Source organism: Aphelocoma coerulescens, chromosome 5 (assembly GCF_041296385.1).
Source record: "Aphelocoma coerulescens isolate FSJ_1873_10779 chromosome 5, UR_Acoe_1.0, whole genome shotgun sequence".
Classification (NCBI taxonomy): Eukaryota; Metazoa; Chordata; class Aves; order Passeriformes; family Corvidae; genus Aphelocoma; species Aphelocoma coerulescens.
This window is the reverse complement of record NC_091019.1, coordinates 42,127,582-42,147,421: the sequence shown is the minus strand read 5'-3', so window position 1 is coordinate 42,147,421 and position 19,840 is coordinate 42,127,582. Positions and strand designations below refer to the sequence as shown.

General features: G+C 40.7%; 1 protein-coding gene across 1 annotated transcript in view; it reads right to left on the bottom strand.

The window, feature by feature from the left end:
- Window positions 1–606: 606 nt before the first annotated feature.
- LOC138111653 (signal recognition particle subunit SRP54) overlaps window positions 607–19,840 on the bottom strand; it is a 35,356-nt gene continuing 16,122 nt past the window's right edge. Inside the window, exons 16-17 of the mRNA XM_069017807.1 lie at window positions 3,806–3,903; window positions 607–2,980 (exon numbers count right to left, since the gene is read on the bottom strand). Coding sequence (XP_068873908.1) covers window positions 2,768–2,980; window positions 3,806–3,903 — 311 coding nt within the window. The 3' untranslated portion in view covers window positions 607–2,767. The remainder of the gene's footprint in view (window positions 2,981–3,805; window positions 3,904–19,840) is intronic.

The following is a 19,840-nucleotide window of genomic DNA, read 5'->3' as shown; positions in this document are numbered from 1 at the left end:
TGTGAAGGCAGTAGTTTTCAGTAAGAAGTAAAGAATTTAGGACTTTTTCTTCTATGCATGACCAGCTTTAAGTGTGTAACAGGAAGGATAAGTAAATTAAAAATTAAAATAACTGGACACCTAATTTTTAAGAGGTTCATTAACAGAAATAAAACTGCACTAGCTTTAGATCTAGTTAAAAGTAATCCAAACAATCCAAACACCTGTACAGAGGCTTTCAACAACTTAACCTCCTGTGCAAGTATTTTATGTAATCTATCTTAATTGTACAACTGAGCTACAGCAGTAGTTAGAGCTGCGAAAGTCCCTTAATCCTTAAGAAAGCCATAGAAATGTTTCAACTTTCAGACAGAATTACAATAGCTCCAGGCCAGAAATGTTTGCAATTCTGCATGATTTAGTAGTTTGAGGTAGTGCTGAACACAGAGTACTACACAAGAGTCTAAGGAAGGGGGTGGGGGTAAAATATTTTGAATTCTGGTGCCTGAATATTCAACCAGGATGTGTGACTTAGTAAAGATGAAAACAGTAAACAGGCACACGTACCTGTGTACAGGCATAAAGTTTCAAAGACCACACAGTTTTAAAGGAAAATCCATAGCCAACTTCCAGTTCAAAAATTATATTAAATATAAAATAACCAATTAATGCATTTACAGAAAAATTAAACCAATATGAAAGTAACCACTTTCATACAGTTTGCAAAAAAGGAAGGATTAAGTTAAGGCACAGTGAGTAATACAGTATTTTATACAAAGAAGGCAGTGAGAGCATTTGTTACGCAAGAAATAGTAGGGAAAGGAGGTAAAAAATCCAACTGACATTAATTTCTTGGAAGAAAAGCAAAGTATTCTCCAGCTGTCAAGGTATTAAGCTATGTGAGGTTTTCTTTCTTTGACGCTGTAAGAACTCTTAAGAGAACTCTTAACTCTCTAAGAGAACAAGCTGGTTTTCTGTGTATTCCCCAGGTGTTGAACCAAGCTGTCCCTTGCAGATGTTCAGGGCTAAGGAGTGATTTTACACAGTGGTCAGCACCCTCCATCTTACAATTCAGAAAAGGCAAAGAATGGAGTATCTACACAGATGGACTAGAGCTGAAGACTGAATCCTCCTCCTTAGATTTTCTGTGGTGCTGGAGTGCCACAGACAAATGAGAGGAAGAGTTTGTGCTGTACAGGACACCGGTTTCAGGCAGAGGGTCATCTGAAATATGTAACCATTCCAGAAACTAAGAGCCAAGTTACCTGGCCTGTGGTGTTACATCAGGCTCCTCAGTTGGCAGTGGGATCAAGGCCAGGGACGCGTCATGATACCCAACGACCCAGTTTTGCTGAAGACTTTTTTTTTTTTAGAAATCTCAAGGACAGAGGTAATGTTTTACATGCTAACTAGTGCAGGTTCTCTGCTCCTTTGCCTGCAACAGTTGTCCACAGAAAATGACTGGGGCAATGACATCTGATTGTTGCTAAGTAAACCATTCACCTTTTACAAGCTACAGGTGCAGCAGTCATTGCAGTAAAATAGCCTTAATTGCTATTTGCTCTGGAGCTACCTGCACTTCATTTGGACAAAAATTTCTGTTGTTGCAAGTGCAGTATCACAACACATTACTTAAGAGAAGGAAAGAGTCGTTAAGTTTGGTTTTGTTGTTTCTAGTTATTTATGTATTCTGTGCTAACAGGGTGAAAACCATCTGCAGTGGCTCATCCCTTCCTGGTAATTTAACATTAGACACAGAGTTTGTTTAGGTTACTGAAGTACAGTAACCTAATGTTTGTGAGTGAAGTAGGACTACAGAAAACCATTCAGGAAAGATGGTGATAGTTTTTATAATAAAACCGTTTTTAAGAATTTTCTTCTATATCCTAATCATATGTAAACCTCTCTTTATTTCCTAAATTGGGTAATCGATGTCCAAAAAAGTTCATAGTTCTAGACTGGTACTACATAGAGTGTCCAGTGCACTTAACATAATTTAGCAAGGCTTTAGTTTCTTTCCAGGACCATTGAGAGCATGCATTTAAGCACATGGGTCTCTTAATTCTTGGGTTAGGAGTGAGAACATCCTACACTGATGTTAGTTCTGAACTTTGCTACAGCACTGCATGGAGCAGCTGAGCACTATTAGCCTCCAAGAGTGCTGGTACTTGTACTAAGTTCTTAAGGGTACTGATAGCCTCCTGTAAAGTTGGAATTTCTTTACTTAAAAAAAAAAAAGTCAGTGGACCCTTAAATCTAATTAACATTAAATCTAACATTTTTCTCTTGTGTTAACAACAGAAAAAAAATACATGCATACAACAGTGACAATAAATAGGGGAAATAAGACTCTATTATAATTACTTTTGAGTTACAGGATATTAATTCCTATTAATCTATTCATAGAGAGCCGAGTTGCAAACAATGTGCAAATCAGGTTTTTAGAAGTAGGAAACAGCACTGCCTCTGCAATCCACAGGTGTTGAGAGACACAGCAATTCAAAGAAAAGACATTTCTACTTGCTTTACACAGAACTTAGCTCACACATTCCGTTTCAGACCAAATGTTTGTAGTGCAATTTTCATTTTAACTGAAGTGCCAATTTGGCAGAATGCCTCAGCCTTTATTAGGCAGACAGACTGAACAGACATCACCTAGCTCTCTCCTGATCAATAAGAATGGTAGGAGTTGTATTTCACTGAAAAAGTATAATCCTATTGTTCCTGTTTATAGGCAGATTGTGACACCTGACAGTTCTTATTTCCTACATTATACAGAGCTTTACACTTAAGGAGGGACAGGAACTACATCTTGTTTATTTTCTGCAATGGGCAGGCAATCTCCCTCACTTTCAAAGTTTACATTCACGAATGAAGAGCATGCTGTTGCTCCAGGCTGGTCTGTCTGGACAGGAGCTTCAGCTTGTGGCTTGTTCTGCTGTTCCTGATGCTGTCTTTCTGCTTCTTCTGACATTTTGTTTTCCTGTTCCTCCTCTTCCTCCTGAAGAGAGATAACCAGATTCATATACTACTATTTACTATTTACCACTTACTTAGATTAACTTGAAGCCTTTCCATAAAAGCATACCAGTTGCTATTACAAGGCAAGGACATTTGTTCCACTAGAAAACAGTCACAGTTGATCGTAAGATGAGGTACATTCTAGAAATCCCATTATGGAAAAAAAAAAAAATCACCAAAAGTGAAGGATTAAACCGTGTTAAACACAGAAAAAAGACACATACCTAGATAAGCAGTTTTAGTTAATAGCAATAGTGATTGGTGTGCCTCCTCTAAAGCTTTTTCAGCTCTCAATAAAAAAAATAACTAATAAAGCTTTAAATACGTTTTTCATCTCTTCTAAAGGAAGATTTTTAAGAGTTAGGGTTTTTGTGCCTAAGGCACTGGCTACCTATCAGTGTTGTCCAGTTATGCTTTAGAACAAATGGTAACCTTGTGTTCAATTTACCCTTGACACTGTGTTGGACAAGTTGTAGAGCTGGAAAGTGTATTGCTAGCAGCCACCTCTTTACAGTGTTCAGCACCTGTCCATCCAACTTTGTCACAGTGTTGACTTGAAAATGCATTGTACAAGAGAAACAGAGCAGAGGTCAGGACCCACCCATTTATAAGACTGATGAGCTGGAGAGAAAAGGCTGATGGATAAAAAATTGTTAATCATGCATCAAATGAAAACTGGAGACAAGCTGAAATTGAGGATCTAAAGCTTCATTTTAATGCTAGAATACAAATTTTATTTTTTAGAATACCAGGAAAGAAAAGTTGGGAGAAAAGGAAGTGCAAGAACCCTATCTCACACACATACCTCTCTCTTCATTCTGTAATACTCATCAATGGCATACTGGTATTTTGGTGTGCTTATCCCCAGAACAGATGCAATCTTTTCTCCCAGGAAATCACACACTGAAAAATAAAGAGAGGTTTACATATGATTAGGATCTAGAAGAAAATTCTTAAAAACAGTTTTATTATAAAAATTGTCACCATCTTTCCTGAATGGTTTTCTGTAGTCCTACTTAACTCAAAAAATAAAACAAAAATCTGGGAGGTTAATCTCCTTATAGGTAATTATTAGCTGAATATACTAATAATTGTTCTTTAGGATAAAGAATGAACAAAAGGAGAAGGATATGAAATTCAATGAAAATATATATGGTGGTAGTGTTTGAATTCTGCTAGTTTCAGCTTTGGATCTAAGTTTGTTTTGCTAGGAATCAGTTAAAGGGTAAGCGTTGAGCTGAACTTCAACTGAAAATTAAGGTTAGACAGAAGTACATGGGTACCAGCTGAACTGGCAGTTCAGTCTAGTGGTACTAGCAAACTAGACAGTATTTATTGATACAAGCATACTTAAGTCACTTTTAGCAATGTTCTGTGTTGCATACTAATGGATTAATAAAATATTTATGTTTCAGCTGTCTCAATTTTCAAGCTGTAGGCTACATTCAGTGCTACTTTGCTAAAACAGGTAGGGCACAGTCAAAAGTATGGAACAGGGGGAAGTTTGTGTCATTCCGTTTCTTTACCATGGTGATGGCTACAGCACTGGTTGAGTAAAGGCAGTCAAGAAGTCAAATATACTGCACTTCAAACTGTAAATGTGCCCCAAGGAAGCAAATGAGTTAGCCATCTTCAGGGAAAAAAAGTTAGAAGTTAGCAACTGACTACTTCAATGAACATTCACAATAACTAATTTTACAGAGATCCCAGCATCCCAAGCATTGGGCAAAAGACAGTTCAAATTACAAATATAAGAGCCAAAAATGAAGTGCGAAGAAGAAAGCACTGACCTTCAAATTCATAAAGAACTTCTGAAAAAAGGACAGCATTACCTACCCTTGCATATGAAGAACAGATGAGTCAAGGAATTTAATTACACTGCACATTAGAGAAAAAGTGTTTCTAAAAATAAAGATAGGTTAACTAATACAACAGACTGCCAGAAAATTTAAAAATAGTCAAAACTCTGTAATATTTGCGGAAAAAAAGCCAGTAGAGATACTTTACACCTTGGAAAGAACACAGACTATGACAAGCATTTTTAAAACTTGGCAAAATTCTAAGAGGTCCATGAGTCATACAAATTTCTGTGCAGTGAGTTTAAGACCCTTGACAATAGTCCTGCTTATTCTGTAACCCCAAAAGTTCACTGTACAGCACACAACTGGATGTGTTCTTGGGATAATTTCTAGTTGTCTTCAGAAAAACTGTCAGTTTAGTTACACCAGCCAGCATTCTTTTCAGGTAACATCACACAGAATGGTTCCATACAAAACCTAACAGAAAGCTGATACATTCCCTTGCCAACACCAACCTATCTCCATATGAAGAAAAAGGGGGAAAAGTGTTCATCAAAAGCGTATTTTCCAGTCATTCTTCCATGCAAGAGTTGTTGATGGAAAGTAAAAAGAATTTTTAGAAGTGCCTAAGGCAAGAGAGTATATCTCCACAGATTAAGTACAGTTTGATTCATACTTTTGAAAAAACAGCAAGTAGAAGAACCCAAAGATGATTTACAGTCTGTCAACATCACTTTGTGACTTTCAATATTCCCTTTCTGGTTTACCCAAGAATTAAATAAAGCAGTACCTGATAAGGTTGATGTGGCAACTCGCAGCATGTGAAACCACAAGTAGGGTCCCCATGTGAGTGTTGTCTGCAGGAACAAGAGTAGTATGAATATGTACAGCTGTATGTACATGGCACAAAATAACACATGCAAAACCTCAAACAGCTTGAGAAGAAAGACCTGCAATGTCTTCTGTTTTCCAGCTACTACAATATTTTTGCTTTAAAATAAGTGTAGACCAGACAAAAGAAAAGTATCACCATAAGATATAAATATAGCCATGGTTTACCTCTGGGAAAATTTCTTTCACTGCTTTTTGTTTCCTGCTCCCAGACTTGGGAAATGACAAGCAGCCAACTCAATCCCTGACAAGAAAAAGCTCTCCACAACATTCTGAATGCCATCAGGCCAAGAGGAGAAGTGAGGTAACAAAGTAGTCACTCATTACAATAATGAGTGAACTGCAAATGACTGTTTAAAATCAAACCAAACCTTCAAACCTCTGAGGCAGAGGCTGCTTTCAAACATTTACAACCAGATAGGAATTATCCCTTGAAACTGCACCTGAAAAACAAAACCAGGAGAACCGAGGGAGGGGGAGAGTTACCACAGCTCTGAGGGAGCAGTGGAGATGCTGCCAAGCAAAGCACTGGGGGTGATGTGAACCACAAGGAACACAAGGTGAATAAAACAGGGCTCAAGTGGGGTCACCTCAAGCATTTGCATGTGAGCTAGGAAGTCTCTTCAAAGAGCCCCCACACCAGGGCACACAACATAAACATGAGGAATTGGAGATCTGTGTGCAGCTGCAGGGGTAGGATCTCGTCATGATCCCAGGGATGGGGTGAATGGACTGAGTGCTGCTGTGGAGGGGTACAGACTCTTGAGGAAGGGCTGGCCAGGAAGACAAAGAAGGGGAATTGCTCTTTGCACAACTGTGGTGTGTTCACAGCTACAGCAAAAATACTGCAGCCTCCAGACAAACTGATACATATATATATATATACACACATTGTAAATTAAAGATTTAGAATTAAATTAATTATAAAATAATGGGCATGCACAGGCTATGTTTTTCATCAAGGGAAGAGACTGTATCTGTTAAAAAAAAACCAAACAAAACCATATAATAAAAAGGAAAAGGGGAAAGCAGATTCCAAGGTAAAGGGGAAAAAAATTGTAGGGTTTCATTTTTGTGAAAAGGCAAATTCAACTTTCATAGTGAACTAAAACATGTTTATAGTTAACAGGCTGTTGTATTCAAGCAAGCTCTTTGTTATGTATTTCCCCCCAGAAAAGATCTCTGTAGAAGTACTTTTCTTCTGGAATGTAGCAATTAAAAGTGTCAGCTTTTATTAAGTAAAACACATTAGCTCTACTCACATACATAAGTATTTATAACTTATATAAGAACTGTTTGGTAGTAACCTTTTTCTATTATCTTATTTAATAGATATCTGTACAGGAACAACCAATATTATTGTAAATAATACAGCTACAGAAACTTGCTGGTATGGCCTCAGTATGCATGTACACAAGCTACCAGACTTTGGTGCTTTCCAAGCATAGTCTCTACAAATCACTGCAGCAAGAAATTGTCTGTCAAGCCAGAAACTCAAGTTGGGCAGGCTGACAAAAAGCCAGATGTTATATTTTTTTGGCAGTGGATACGGAAAATGTCCTGCCAAGGTAAAAGTGTAAGCAAAATCAGCTGCTATCCTGCTCACACAAAAGCACCTCCAGCTCATTGATTATGTGCTCAGTTGGCAGACAGGCTAACGAGGAGTTTGTTCAGTTAAGAAGTCAAAAAAAGTGCTGGAAAAGCTTGTTGCCACAGGTGCAAATAATGGCACTGACAGGGCTCTGTACAATCCTTCATGATGAGGTGACAGGGTTAAAAAGCATTCACGCAGGGCACAGGACAAACAAGGGCCTGCTGTGAGCTGTAAGAAAGAAGCTACAAGAACCCCCATAACATTTCAGAGTGAAAAGACAAAGCTGAACTTCAACATGACAGAAGAAACTCGGACCCAGAACATTCTAACAAGTTTGTGGTAACACAAACGTGGGTAACAGCTGAGGCTCAGCAGACACAGAGGTTCTATTTCTACTCTTCCCCCAGCACAGTTAAAAATCAGTTTGGTACATTAGAAGCACTTCTAAGTTCAGCTTCATGGGAACCTCTGCTTTCTGACAAAGCCCAACCAGACACTTCCTCATCCCTGACAAGCAAGGCTTTGCCAGACCCCTCAATTTAAAAGGTAACTTTCTTTCCAGTGTCTCAAAAGGCAATATAAAATCATGGGAGAGGCTACTTCACAGAAATTCAACAGGAGAAAGGATATGGCACGGAGAGTAAACCACCAGGAATAACCAGGAACAAAGGAACGCATCCAAGGAGTCACCTTCTTTTTCTACACATTCCCCCTTTACCTCCTCAGGGTAAATTTGGGTGCCTTCCCAGAGCACCTCAGAGATGGAAGTAGAAATGGCAGATGTGAGGCAAGAACTGGTACTGGGGAAACTGGAACTGTTAGAGTGACATGAACAGGGCTGTTAAATAACGGCTCAGTACAAATTAATCAAATTAATCCTTGCCTGTGAAGTAGCTTTAATGCACTGAGCTGGAAACTGGAATACCATACCCAAGTCAGGTCCTACAGACCTACACAAGCACATACCCAGATACTGTATTTCAGCTTCCTTTGGCCAGCCAGAGAAGCCTTAATGTTCAGTCTTTAATCAACTCAAGGACACAGCTGTACTGTATTTCTTGACTGGGAACAAGGGACAGTATGAAACACAGTACACTGGTTTACCGTATTTCTCCTGCAATCCATCTCTTTAGTATACGTTTCTACAATGTTTAATTATATTATTCAGCTACCCTGACTTTATTTTGTTGTTAAAATGGAAAACACAATGGTTTTGACAACTGATTTTTAAATTACAAAAAATCTTAATGTACAATTTTAATTTAAATAGGAAAGATCATAATGGATTCAATCACTGATAAAACCAAGAGGCCTCTGGTTCAATAACAGAACAGGATTTTGTGTCTTACTGTGGGGCTGCCAAAGGGAGCACACATGTTCCCTTGAATTTCTGAGTGCACCATGTTCCTAAACAATCCATACATATATTTATTTTTGGCAGATTTCAGCCCTAATAACACTTAAATTTTCCAAGGTATGTAGGGTTTCTTTTTGTCAGAGAAAATGGCAAAATGAGAAAAATAATAATTTCCTTGATTTCAGAAAAACAAAATCCTGTATTCAATAGTTAATATACATCACCAAATAGATACTTTTTCATTGTTTACCATGCCAAGATACATTTTTAATTAGTTTAATCCTTGCCTGTTCATTGCTATAATAGGTTCTTTAGCGTATGCACCATGTAAAACTGTGCCATCTAAGACAAGCCAGTGAAAACAAGATCAGGAACACACATACCATCCTCCATCAAGAGCTTCTACCATATTATGAGTAGTTATTTCTTGGTCAGTGACTCTTTTTCTCCTTCATTCCCAAATTGTTAGAGAAAATCAGAGTTGGACGGTCATCAAGAGAAGACTTTTTTCTATTTGAAGTTAAAGCCCTTGTAACTACAGGATATCAAGATAACCTTCCTGCAAGGTTGTGTTTCAATCTTTCTGAGCATTGAAGGTTAATAAATCTCTCCTGGAGCTTTGTTGCAGATGCCTTCTCGGGGTGCATTCTAAGGTTATCACACCAACAGTCATGTTGCTTACAGCTCCTCTGTGAAGACTTACACTCCACCTTCTGCCTATTCATCTAATAGGTGAATGCAGCAAGTGCTGCACCACCAGGTGTCCCTCCAAGGATAAACAGAAGGATTATCTTCTTAATTAATACAAAATAAAGTTTTGGTGGACAAAAGCAAAAGAAAATTTACATATAGAGTGCAAATATCTACATTTTAGGACAAAAGCATCAAAAATACATTTATGCTATTAAAGCATTTGAATTTCAATGTGAGAACACTCAGATAATACTGAATGCTACTATCTAAAAAATAATGTGTTCTGGATTAAAAAATATAAAACATAATAGGATGGACACCCCAGTACAACAATGTTAATGAACTGAGTGCTGACCTACAGAAGCACCAGAAGTTGTTTCAAAGAAAATTTAAAACCCAGTTCTTTTTGAGAATTTGTTTTGTTATGAATAATAGGAATCCACCCCACCAAGTGCTCTGGCTATGGTATTACCAGAATATATACATACTACTTTGCTTAGTAAGAAACACATTGTCATTGCCTGCTTAGCTCTAAAAGACAATTAAACCAAGGTACTTAAGACATTTCTTTACAACACAGCAAAATATTTGTTTCCCTTAAACTCATTCAAAAGCTGCCAGGATGCTAATAACAGCACAGCTTTGAAATTTCTTGATAGAAAGTTCTATTCAAAATACTAAATGTGCTTTTTCTAAAAATAAACTGGTCCAGAAACAGCTATTACTTGCAACATACTTTTTTGTATCCCAACTGAGATAACAAGTTTTAGACATGCTGGTCTCAGCAAACAGACTATTTAATTGCTTTTATAGAAATCCTACAATAAAAACATTTTAAAAGCAGCTGTTGGCTAAAACATCAAAGCTCAGCTTGGACTAACATTTCTTCAATTGTCTGGCTCAGCTGGGATACATGAAGCATGCAGGAGATAAAGTAAACCTCACTTAATGGCAACCCCTGCTCTAATCAAGTTCATTCTGCCCGAGGTAAAAAGCAATATATAATAAGGTATAGTGTGCTCCACAATAAACTACTCTGGTTTGGGGGGTCCTAAGTGTACTCAAAATTAACGATTTAATAAACTATGAAAAGAGAATAACACAATCTTAACTCCACCATACAATATACTTTTTGGTATTCAGAAAAGAAATCGGTACTAGGAAAAGAGGGGAACAATCACGCAGCATTTCTGGCTGTTGTGCATACTTGAGGGCTCTTTAGGTAAGTGTCCATTTGCACAGCAGCGTGCACATCTCTGCCCTCACAACACCTACACCAAGGCTCATGAGCCTTCCATCACTGCACCACCACGGAACTCTTCTACTGTCAGAAAATGGCACAAAAAATTATACACAACTTGTTCCCTGCTCATTGTAATTGGGAAAAAAAATATCTCAGACATTCACAGGTATCTGACATGACTGCCTAGTGGGGAACAGACCTCACTCTGAAGATACCTGAACATTACCATAATAGTAAGTTTCACACTTCTTGCATTTCTTTGAGAAGATCCTTAAGGAGAAAAAAAACACCCTAGTACCCAGCAAGGCAGCTTAACACCTTACTCATTGTTTGTGACTACAATACATTTCTTTTCCAACTATAAACTTCATGTGTATTTTACACTGATAATATCCTACCTGCTATCAGGCTAATGTCATTTTTTGTTGTATACAAGAACTGCCTGCCAAGAAAGAGAGCACTGCCATCAATCCATGCAAAATGCAATGCAACAGCTTAACCTGTGAGTCATTAGGAACCCCGATCCCAGCTAAATTCCCATAGTCTCACTGGAACTTAGTCCTCAATCCACCTTTTTTCTTCTTCAAAATAAATGCATTTTACACAGGGGAAAAGAGGTATTACTTGACAGTCAAAGCAAACCTCTTATGGTTCACCACTTCTTCAGAAGAGCATAACCAGAAAGTCAAACCCTTCAGTCCCTTCAAGAAAGCCAAGCTCTCCCAAGATGGATACACATATTAATAAATACAGGGCCTACTACTGGAGAGTAAATAGAAAGCTTCAACCACAACATTTCTTAATTATGGATTCCCAAACAATAGTGCAGGAGTCACTTCAACAGCAATGTCAAGTAGAAAGCAGGGCGCTGTTTTCTGTACATGCAGGGACTCTGAAGTATGGGAAGAAGCAGCTCTACACCAGTGTCTGCCTTCAGTGTGCAACCAGGCAGGACTAGCTGCTGCATGAAGCCCTGGCTCCTGGCTGCCTGACCACACTCCAGCACATCAGGGAGGACCAGCCGGTTTGGGAGTCTCCACCTCAGTACAGGCACCCAAGCACAGAGAGGGCCAAGAAGAGAGCTGCACCAGCAGGCAGGGCATAGGACTGCAGACTCAATTTACTGGGGCGAGGACTGTTGTACAAGGGTAAGAGAAGAGGTGGTTGGGACAGCAGTTTCTGGGGCTGTCATAAAACAAACATGAGACTGGGCATGTGGAGAGATGAAGAGCAGGATGCGGATCTGCTCTGGGACTGACTGCCAGAGGGTGGGGAGCTGCTGCCGCTGCTGTTGGCACATGGGGCTGTAAGCTTTGCAATCACACTAGCACTAAAAAATAGTTCATCAGGCAGGCCAACAGAATACAACAGATTAGATATTTCATTTTACCTCTAAGTATAGATCCAGAATCATTTACAAAAAGGAAAATGCATTTTAGCAGCTACAATGCACACAACCAGCTTTAATTGTTGAGACTTCACTGGAATCTGGACCAATAAAAGGAAACTCCATTCACAGGCTGAGCAACATCTCAATAGCTTACAAGACAGATGAACTTTACCTACAGGGACTCGGCAGGTCCTTTAAAATCTGGTTTCTGTATATAATGAATTACACCAGTTTTCCTTTATTTCTGCAAGTCATCTGTTTCTTTCCCTCCTATACTCTTTTAATTACATCAAATTGTTGGTATGGTAACCCTAAACTACAGGTTTAACTCTCCACTGTCAACAAACATAACGAAAAAAAAGTCTCCCCTGCAACTTTTTTTTTTAAAACAACAGTACAAATCAAGGAGATACCAGGCAAATATTATTAGAAAGGGAAGTGCTGGAGAAGACAAACTAGAACTGTGAAGAAATTCAACCCATTTCTAATTAATAAGGCTTCTTTAGTGGAGGAGAACTCCAGGACAAAACTTCCCAAGAATACTTTTCAAAGATTTCTGAGTCCCTTAAGCCAATCAAATTATTAGAATTTATAATAGTAAAGATGGTATCAGATTTATGACACAAAAAATTAAGTATAAAATGTTGTTACCCAGTAAACCAGAAGTAGCAATTTATCAAATAAAATACCTACAGGATCTACAGGTGGCAACAGGTCTTTTTTCTCTTGTTCATCTTCCTCTTCATCTGTGCTGTATTCTTCCATTGTTTCTCCACTTGCAAAATGAATAACCCTCCTTGGAATTTTCTTTTTCTTTCCTATGACACCCAGCTCCACATTCTCAAAGCCACTATCTCCCTTTGAAAGTTGCTATAAAGGAAAAAAAAAAATCATTATCTCAAGTACACGCTTCTGGAACTGGAAAGTTCCCCCTTAACAAACTTCATGAGATTTTAAAAGTATTTTAGATTGGTTATCATATCCAGTGGACATTTAGAAGACATTTGCCTGTAGGTAAAAGACTGAAACATTCTTGTTTGCAGGTATGTAAAAACTGATCCCTTCTCTAAAAGTAACAAAAAGGTTTCTTGTTGGGGTATGTTTCAGTAACAAATTTGGTAAGCACATACATTTTAATATTTAAAAGTATTGTTGGGTTTGGAATTAATACCTAATGAAATTAATCAAGTAGCTCATAGGCTGTAGCCACCTCTTTGCAAGTTCAGACAGACACCTCTAGCACAAAAGAGAACTGAATAACTAAGCAGCCAGGCTCAAGCTTTAAAAAGATGCACCAAGGAATCTGCCCCTGTGGGCTTTCATCAGCAACCATGACTAGTACAAGGGACCATGGTAAAAGGACAACACTTAGTTTTGTGGCTAAGAACATACAAAGTGAGAAGTACAATGTCTGGCTGTGTTCTTCCAGCTGCTGAATGCTACAATGCAGTCTTTGGGTCACAAGCATTAGAATATATACTTCTAGTTCAAAGGCCAGTCAATAAATCTTTAGGCTAGTCACTCCTGCACGCAGAGAATTTTAGTAAGATTTTGTATTGCAGCTATCAAAACAGAGCCTTCATCTTGGCAGAGCTTTAAGAGGCTACTGCAATAAATGCACAAAACTGTGCTGGAAACACTTCTGTCAGGTAGAGAAGGCCACAGAGGTTAGGAAATGTCAACCACATGTTTTTAATGTACCATGAAGGTTTTTAAAAATGCACGAGCTCATGTAATTTGAAACTGTATAAGGAATGACATGCATAGTGTGTGTAGAATCCAGGTTGCATAAAATGGGCACATTCCAATTTCCAACTTCTTCCCTATACAAACCTAATGATCTCCACAGAGCACAATTCAACATTATAAATAAAAATACGTGCTTTATCACACAGTTGTAAGACATCCCTTAATCACTGCAAGTGCAGCATCACCATCCCCATCTCTCACACTAGATTACACAACACAGCTTTGCAAGGTAAGCAGGCTTGGTTAGCTGGGAAAGACTGTGGGCATGGGAGAGAGGGGCAGCAGGGGGTCACAGGGAGCAGAACAGCTTCCTTCATTCCAGCCACGGATTCTTCTCATGCCCAGAGAGAAGAGGGAGGGAAGGTAAAGATCACGTGCTGAGCTCTAGTGTGGAGAGGGAGCACACTCATTCATCATCTCTCTGAGCTGTACCACCGCTTCTCAAAACTGCAAGTCATCTCAGCTTCCCCCAGCATTTCTCAAGCCATGATGGCACGTTTCAGGCATTTTCCTGGAGGAGCAGAGCAGAATCCAGCAGCAAGTTTTCAATGGGGTAATTCAGCTGAAACAGGATTGTATTTTCATGCAGAATCACATTTTCATGTAGAAAGACAAAACTGACTGTCTGGGGCCCAGTGCAATCTCTCTGCTATCAGCCTTGGGAACAGAGCAAGACACGAAACACAAATGCTGAAAACAGGGAAGCAACCTGAGCACAGGGAGCACTCCTTGCTGGCATTATAAAAGCAGGTGCCACTTCCCATGACGGGGTTCTGTATCTTTTTGTGCAAAAAGCACCACGGAATCAGCTTTTTATGAACATTCCACACTCCTTTATTGGCATCGTACAATGACTGTTTTTATATTTAGTCACAGTACTGAAGAGCACTGTTTCTTGCAAACACTACATCATAAATATCACTGTGATTAATAACAGCAAGCAATGTGAGCCCCTCCTTAGAGCTCCTTTAAAAGCACAGTCTCTTTATCTGATTTTGGCTCATTTAGCGCAAATGCTTAAAATATTTTAACTTTTTAAAAATGTTGTTTAATATTTCAAGTTTAAAAAGCAAGCTTTAGTTCCCTGCACACCCATCCCACATTCACACTACCTGCAGTAAGCAGCTTCACACAGCTGGTACTGCTACATTTCAGACAAATGCAGTACTTCAAGACAGTAAGGATTCACCAAGGAACAGTGAATCTGGTTCCCTTAGTCCTACATTAACAAATAAAGTATCAGCTGTTGTGCTGGTTATTACCTAGTCAACAAACCTGAGTGTGGGTTTTGGTCAACACTGGCCTTTTAAGTTTTACATGCTCAGCACCAATAAAAGCCAACTCTCCCAGGTACGACCAGGAAGTTCAGCACCAATAAATTTTATCTGTCCAAAACTGTGGTAATGGAGATCTATTCTAGAGCTATCAGCTAGATTCACTTTATAGCTCAAATGTTACAGTATTTCTTGTTTGAAAATTTATACTTTTGATCTTCCTTAACAAATTTGATCTTCTTTTCCAATTTAGGAAGTTTTTTTAAAAAGATCTTTCTTCTAGTGCATGGCTTTAGTCAGGTTTCTGACCTCATTTTTTTTCCACAGGCTCCTCCTTCTCTAGCATATTATATGGTCTTGAAAGACTCAGCATTTGTCCCCACGTCACAGAAGCATTTACTTTGGCTTCTATTCTGGCAACTATTAGACACCAAGGCCGGTCACTCTTGTGCTTCTAGCACACCAGCTAACACTCTTAAGGCACTCGGTAAACACTGTAAAGCGACTTCCCCTTTCTTTTAAATGTCCTCTTGGAATTTTTCTTGGCTTTATGGCACACATACAAACCTTGTCTGTCAGGCAGTCAGGATGTGAAACTCATGTTCATGTTTACCCTCTTTACACCCACTCTATCTCACCCTTTGTCCAGAAACAAAGAGAGAGCAGGGCATCTTTTGACAGTGTTGATACAATACCCAGCACAACAGAATTTTAATTCCCATATAAAATGCCCAAATAAATAAACTACAATTAAGGATAAGGTGTGCCTGGACACCTGCAGGGAGAGCTGACACAAGCAATATTAGGTGATGCAATAACATAAAGTTTCATGCAGGAAGACAAAGAAGAAAAGCAAAAAGTAATAGGGATATCAGGCTATTCACTTTGGCATCCTTTAACCTTGTGAGAGCTTATGACCCGAAGCTACAAAGTGTGTGACGTCCATTCTCCCTGAGAAAGATGAGTAATTCAATATGCACAGGTCTACTGACGTGATACTGCTAGTCACTAGAAGGCTTGTAATAGCTATTGAAAAATACTCCTACCCTGCTATCTTGACTGTTTTACTGGGTTTTTTTGATAATTTTTTTTGGCTAGGGTTGGTGGGCGGGGGGTCGTTTAGGCTTGGGGTGGTTCGGGATTTTTTTCATATTGCTTGTTTGACTTTCCACCCTTCTGTTTCAACTGAAATTAAACAGCATTGAGTCTTTCTGAAACAAAAGACAACGAGATGACAGACCCGGAGGATGACTGTTAGAAAAGACACCCTCCCAAACAAGCCTCGGAAAGGCACCATAACCGGTGAAGGGGCAGCGGCAGCGCCTGCAACACCCAGGGCGCAGCCGAGGCCGGTGCGAGGAGCGGCCGCGGCAGTGACAGGCGAGCTGCCCGGGCTGCAGTGTAATTAAGAGCTGCTGTCCCTGAACACCTCCCACGCCTTCGCCAACTTGACAGCGCGGAGGGAAGTGGAAACCTGTCTCACTTTAATATTCATCAGGCTCGTTTGTCTGAGGCATTGTCCGCCGACGAGCAGGAGACACCGGAGACACGCGTGCCCGCCGCGCTGACTGTAATTACAGCGCGCTGGACGGAAGGGCAGACTGGCTGACAGACAGACCTCGTCTCCCGCGGCCGGGCCACTGCACCCCACCGCCACAGCGGGGAACCGGGGGCTCCCACCACCCCCGCACACCCCCGGGAGGTCAGGCCGCGGCCACCACCCACGCCTCGGCCGGACCCGCCGTGGCCTCGCCCCGCTCCGGAAGCGGCTGTGCCCGGGCCCCAGCGCCCGCCCGGAGCGACCGGGAGTGCCGCCCGCCGGCCCCGCTCACCTGCTCGGGCTCCATGGCGCCGGCGGCGGGCGCGCAGTAGAGGGTGATGGCGGACAGCCCCTGTTCCATCCTCCCGCCCGCCGCGGCGCCGGGGGAGGGCGGCAGCGGGCCCGCCGCGGCCCGGGGAGGCGAGAGCGGCCGGGCGGCACCGTCCGTCGCACCGCCCGCCGGGGCGGTGCTTGCGGCCTGCCGGGGCTGGCCGCGCACAGGAGCCGAAGCGCACCCGGCTCAGACTGGGGTACTCCGCACACCGACCTCGGTCATTTCGCTTCTCCCCGCAGCCCGGCATTAACCGGAGCCGGGAGGGAGGCAGGGGAGAGGCCAGAGGCAGCCAGGCTGCGAGGGACAGCCGCACGCATCTCCACAGAGGCTGAAACATACCCCCACGGCACGGAGGGAAAAGTACAAGTTCTGGGGCAAACACACACATCATCTTCCCAAAATAGTGTGAAACCCTGCAAAATAATAGAATAATATTTTAAGAAGTAGATGGAGTTCCTTGACCGTAGTTAGGGGTCTTGCTCGTCCAGGACCATCCTTGCTCAGCTTTCCAGGATTGGGTGTTGGTTCAGGCAACTCAGCCCTTTGTAAATAACGAACCCTTGAACGATAAAGAAATGCACACCAAGGGTGCCCTGGCCCCCGGGCTGCGGCTGGGCGAGAAAATAACATGCATGCCCAGGAGGGTGGGAGAAGTGTTTCCCAGGTAAGAGGTTTGCTCAGCTCCTCATGGGAAGAGCCCTTTCTGTCTCCAGTGTGTGCTGAGGCCTCCGTGCTGTAGGAAATGGCCCGGCCTGAACAGAGGAGGGCTAACCCCGGCAAAATGTGCATTAGTAAATGCCAACGGCCAGTGAAAACAGCTGGAGGGGAAGTATTTGAAACATTCTTTTTATGGGATTGAGAAGGGAGTCGTTTTAATTTTTGGGGGATCCTAACCAATGGCTGGAACATGCACTTGCATGACAGCAAGAGCCATCTTTCAATCCTGCATCATTAAGAATAGTTTCCAAAACATTACACTCTAGAGCATATACAGGCTCTTAGACACTTTCTTAGTCATATTAGCAAAGCATTATCCAGAGCCCAAGACAAAAGCCCAGGGAAAGTACAGACACATCAGACTTAAAATTATACTAGCATAAGGCAGAAAATGCTCCCTTGTGAAAAGGGCTGACATACAATGTATGATTACAGAAACATGGGAATGAAAGGTTAGAGTATTATTTTAGACAGTACTGGGCTGAATACCTGCTTAAGGGATTACAACAAACATACATCACTTAAAGTTGCAAAGAAACAAACTAATGTTAGGGTACATAAATATTTTTTACCCCCAATAGTATGTTTAGTAAAGGACTGGTTGGAATACAGTAACAGCTCCTCAAGAGCATTAAACCATCAACTAACCAACTTGCTTTCCTTTGCCTCTACTGTGATTTTAGCAGCTGTATGGTCATATTAAACCTAATCTTTCACCTCCCAAAAAAATTAGCATTTGCAACTTAGGTTTAATACATTTAGCACATTAATATTGAAAGTCCTATGGAAAGGTAGAGAGTTAACAAATAAAGCCATAGCTATTTGTGTGTGCTAAGAGTTAATTGTCCAGCTTCTGTCACACAGCTATCTATTTACCATCATAACCATTTCCTCTCAGTAGGCTGCTTAGCCGCAGACTGAGCTCAAACAGCTCAGACAAAAGCTTGTCTGACAGCAGCAACAGCTTTCAGCAAGATATACACAGGAAGACAGACCTCAGTCTTCTAAGCATTTCCAGTGAATCTGGCTTGACTCTAGCTCTTCAAGGTTCTTGTATGCCAGAGAAAACTTTTCTGCAGACTCTTCTGAGATCCTGTAGAGGATGAGTACAAAAATCCCTAATGCAAGAAAATGGTGCTGGGAGTATTGTTACACACTTGCCAGGAGAGTTTTATTTGCATCAAGCTGTGAGAGGCCATGTAAGTCAACAGTCCGTTCAGAAGTGCTCCTATACAGCTGAACTCTTGTTCTTAGTGTCTCCATCATGGATGTATTTTTTTTTTTTCCAGACTTGGGATCATCAGGCACTTTTTCTAAGCAGGCTCCAAAGTATTTTCTGCCTGGCTTGCTAAGGTAAGAGCAATATACACGTTGTCCATTCCAGCATATAGCTTAGAAGTAACAATTGACACATCTTATACTTTAAAGAAAATGCATTCTCTACTTGCCCTTGTCTCTGCCAACACTCAGCTAGTGACAGCTCTTCCTATCTGGCTGCAGTTTTAATACTTGGGAAATGGTGAACTGAAAGTTAAAACTAAATGTAGGCCACAAGCTGAACATAAGAGTTAATTGTTGGTAACTTGACAGTCTGACTGAGCCTGTCCTGGAGCACAGTGCTTCACTGTTCATCCTCAATATCCCTATTCATGTTTGATTTCCATCAAAAGCATTAACCATCCACTCTCCCCTAAGGACTGCATTTCAAACCAAGATTTTATACTCTTTTCTGCATGGTTTTGCATATTTCATTGCTTTATCGTGCTCAAGAACTAAAAATACTATAAAAAAGAAAAATCAGGTTTTAGTAAGCATACCACTTCAGTAGCTGAGGACAGCTTCTCTACTGGTGATATGCAAAGACTCATTCTTTTGTCATACTTAAAATACAAAGATTCAACTTAATTGATCAGTTTACAGATTAATGCTATGCACAAAATGCAGTGCATTTAGGGAGATGGCATACTTGAAGATTTTTCAGCATCCTCCATATATTGAACACATACCATTAATCAAGCAGGAGATAGTTTCACATTATAAACTGCATTACAGCATACCTTACATTTTATTAGTGCAAGAGTGTAATTTCCTATGTAAGATATTCCCTGTTAGCTGCCACTGTCTCAGAGAACTGGCTGACAGAAGGACCCACTTGTTTTAATTACTGCACTCAACTTTTATCTAGACAGCAGCAAGAGGTGTCCATTTACAAACCAAGCGCTCTGCGGTATATTAAAATTTATAATACACCCTCTTACC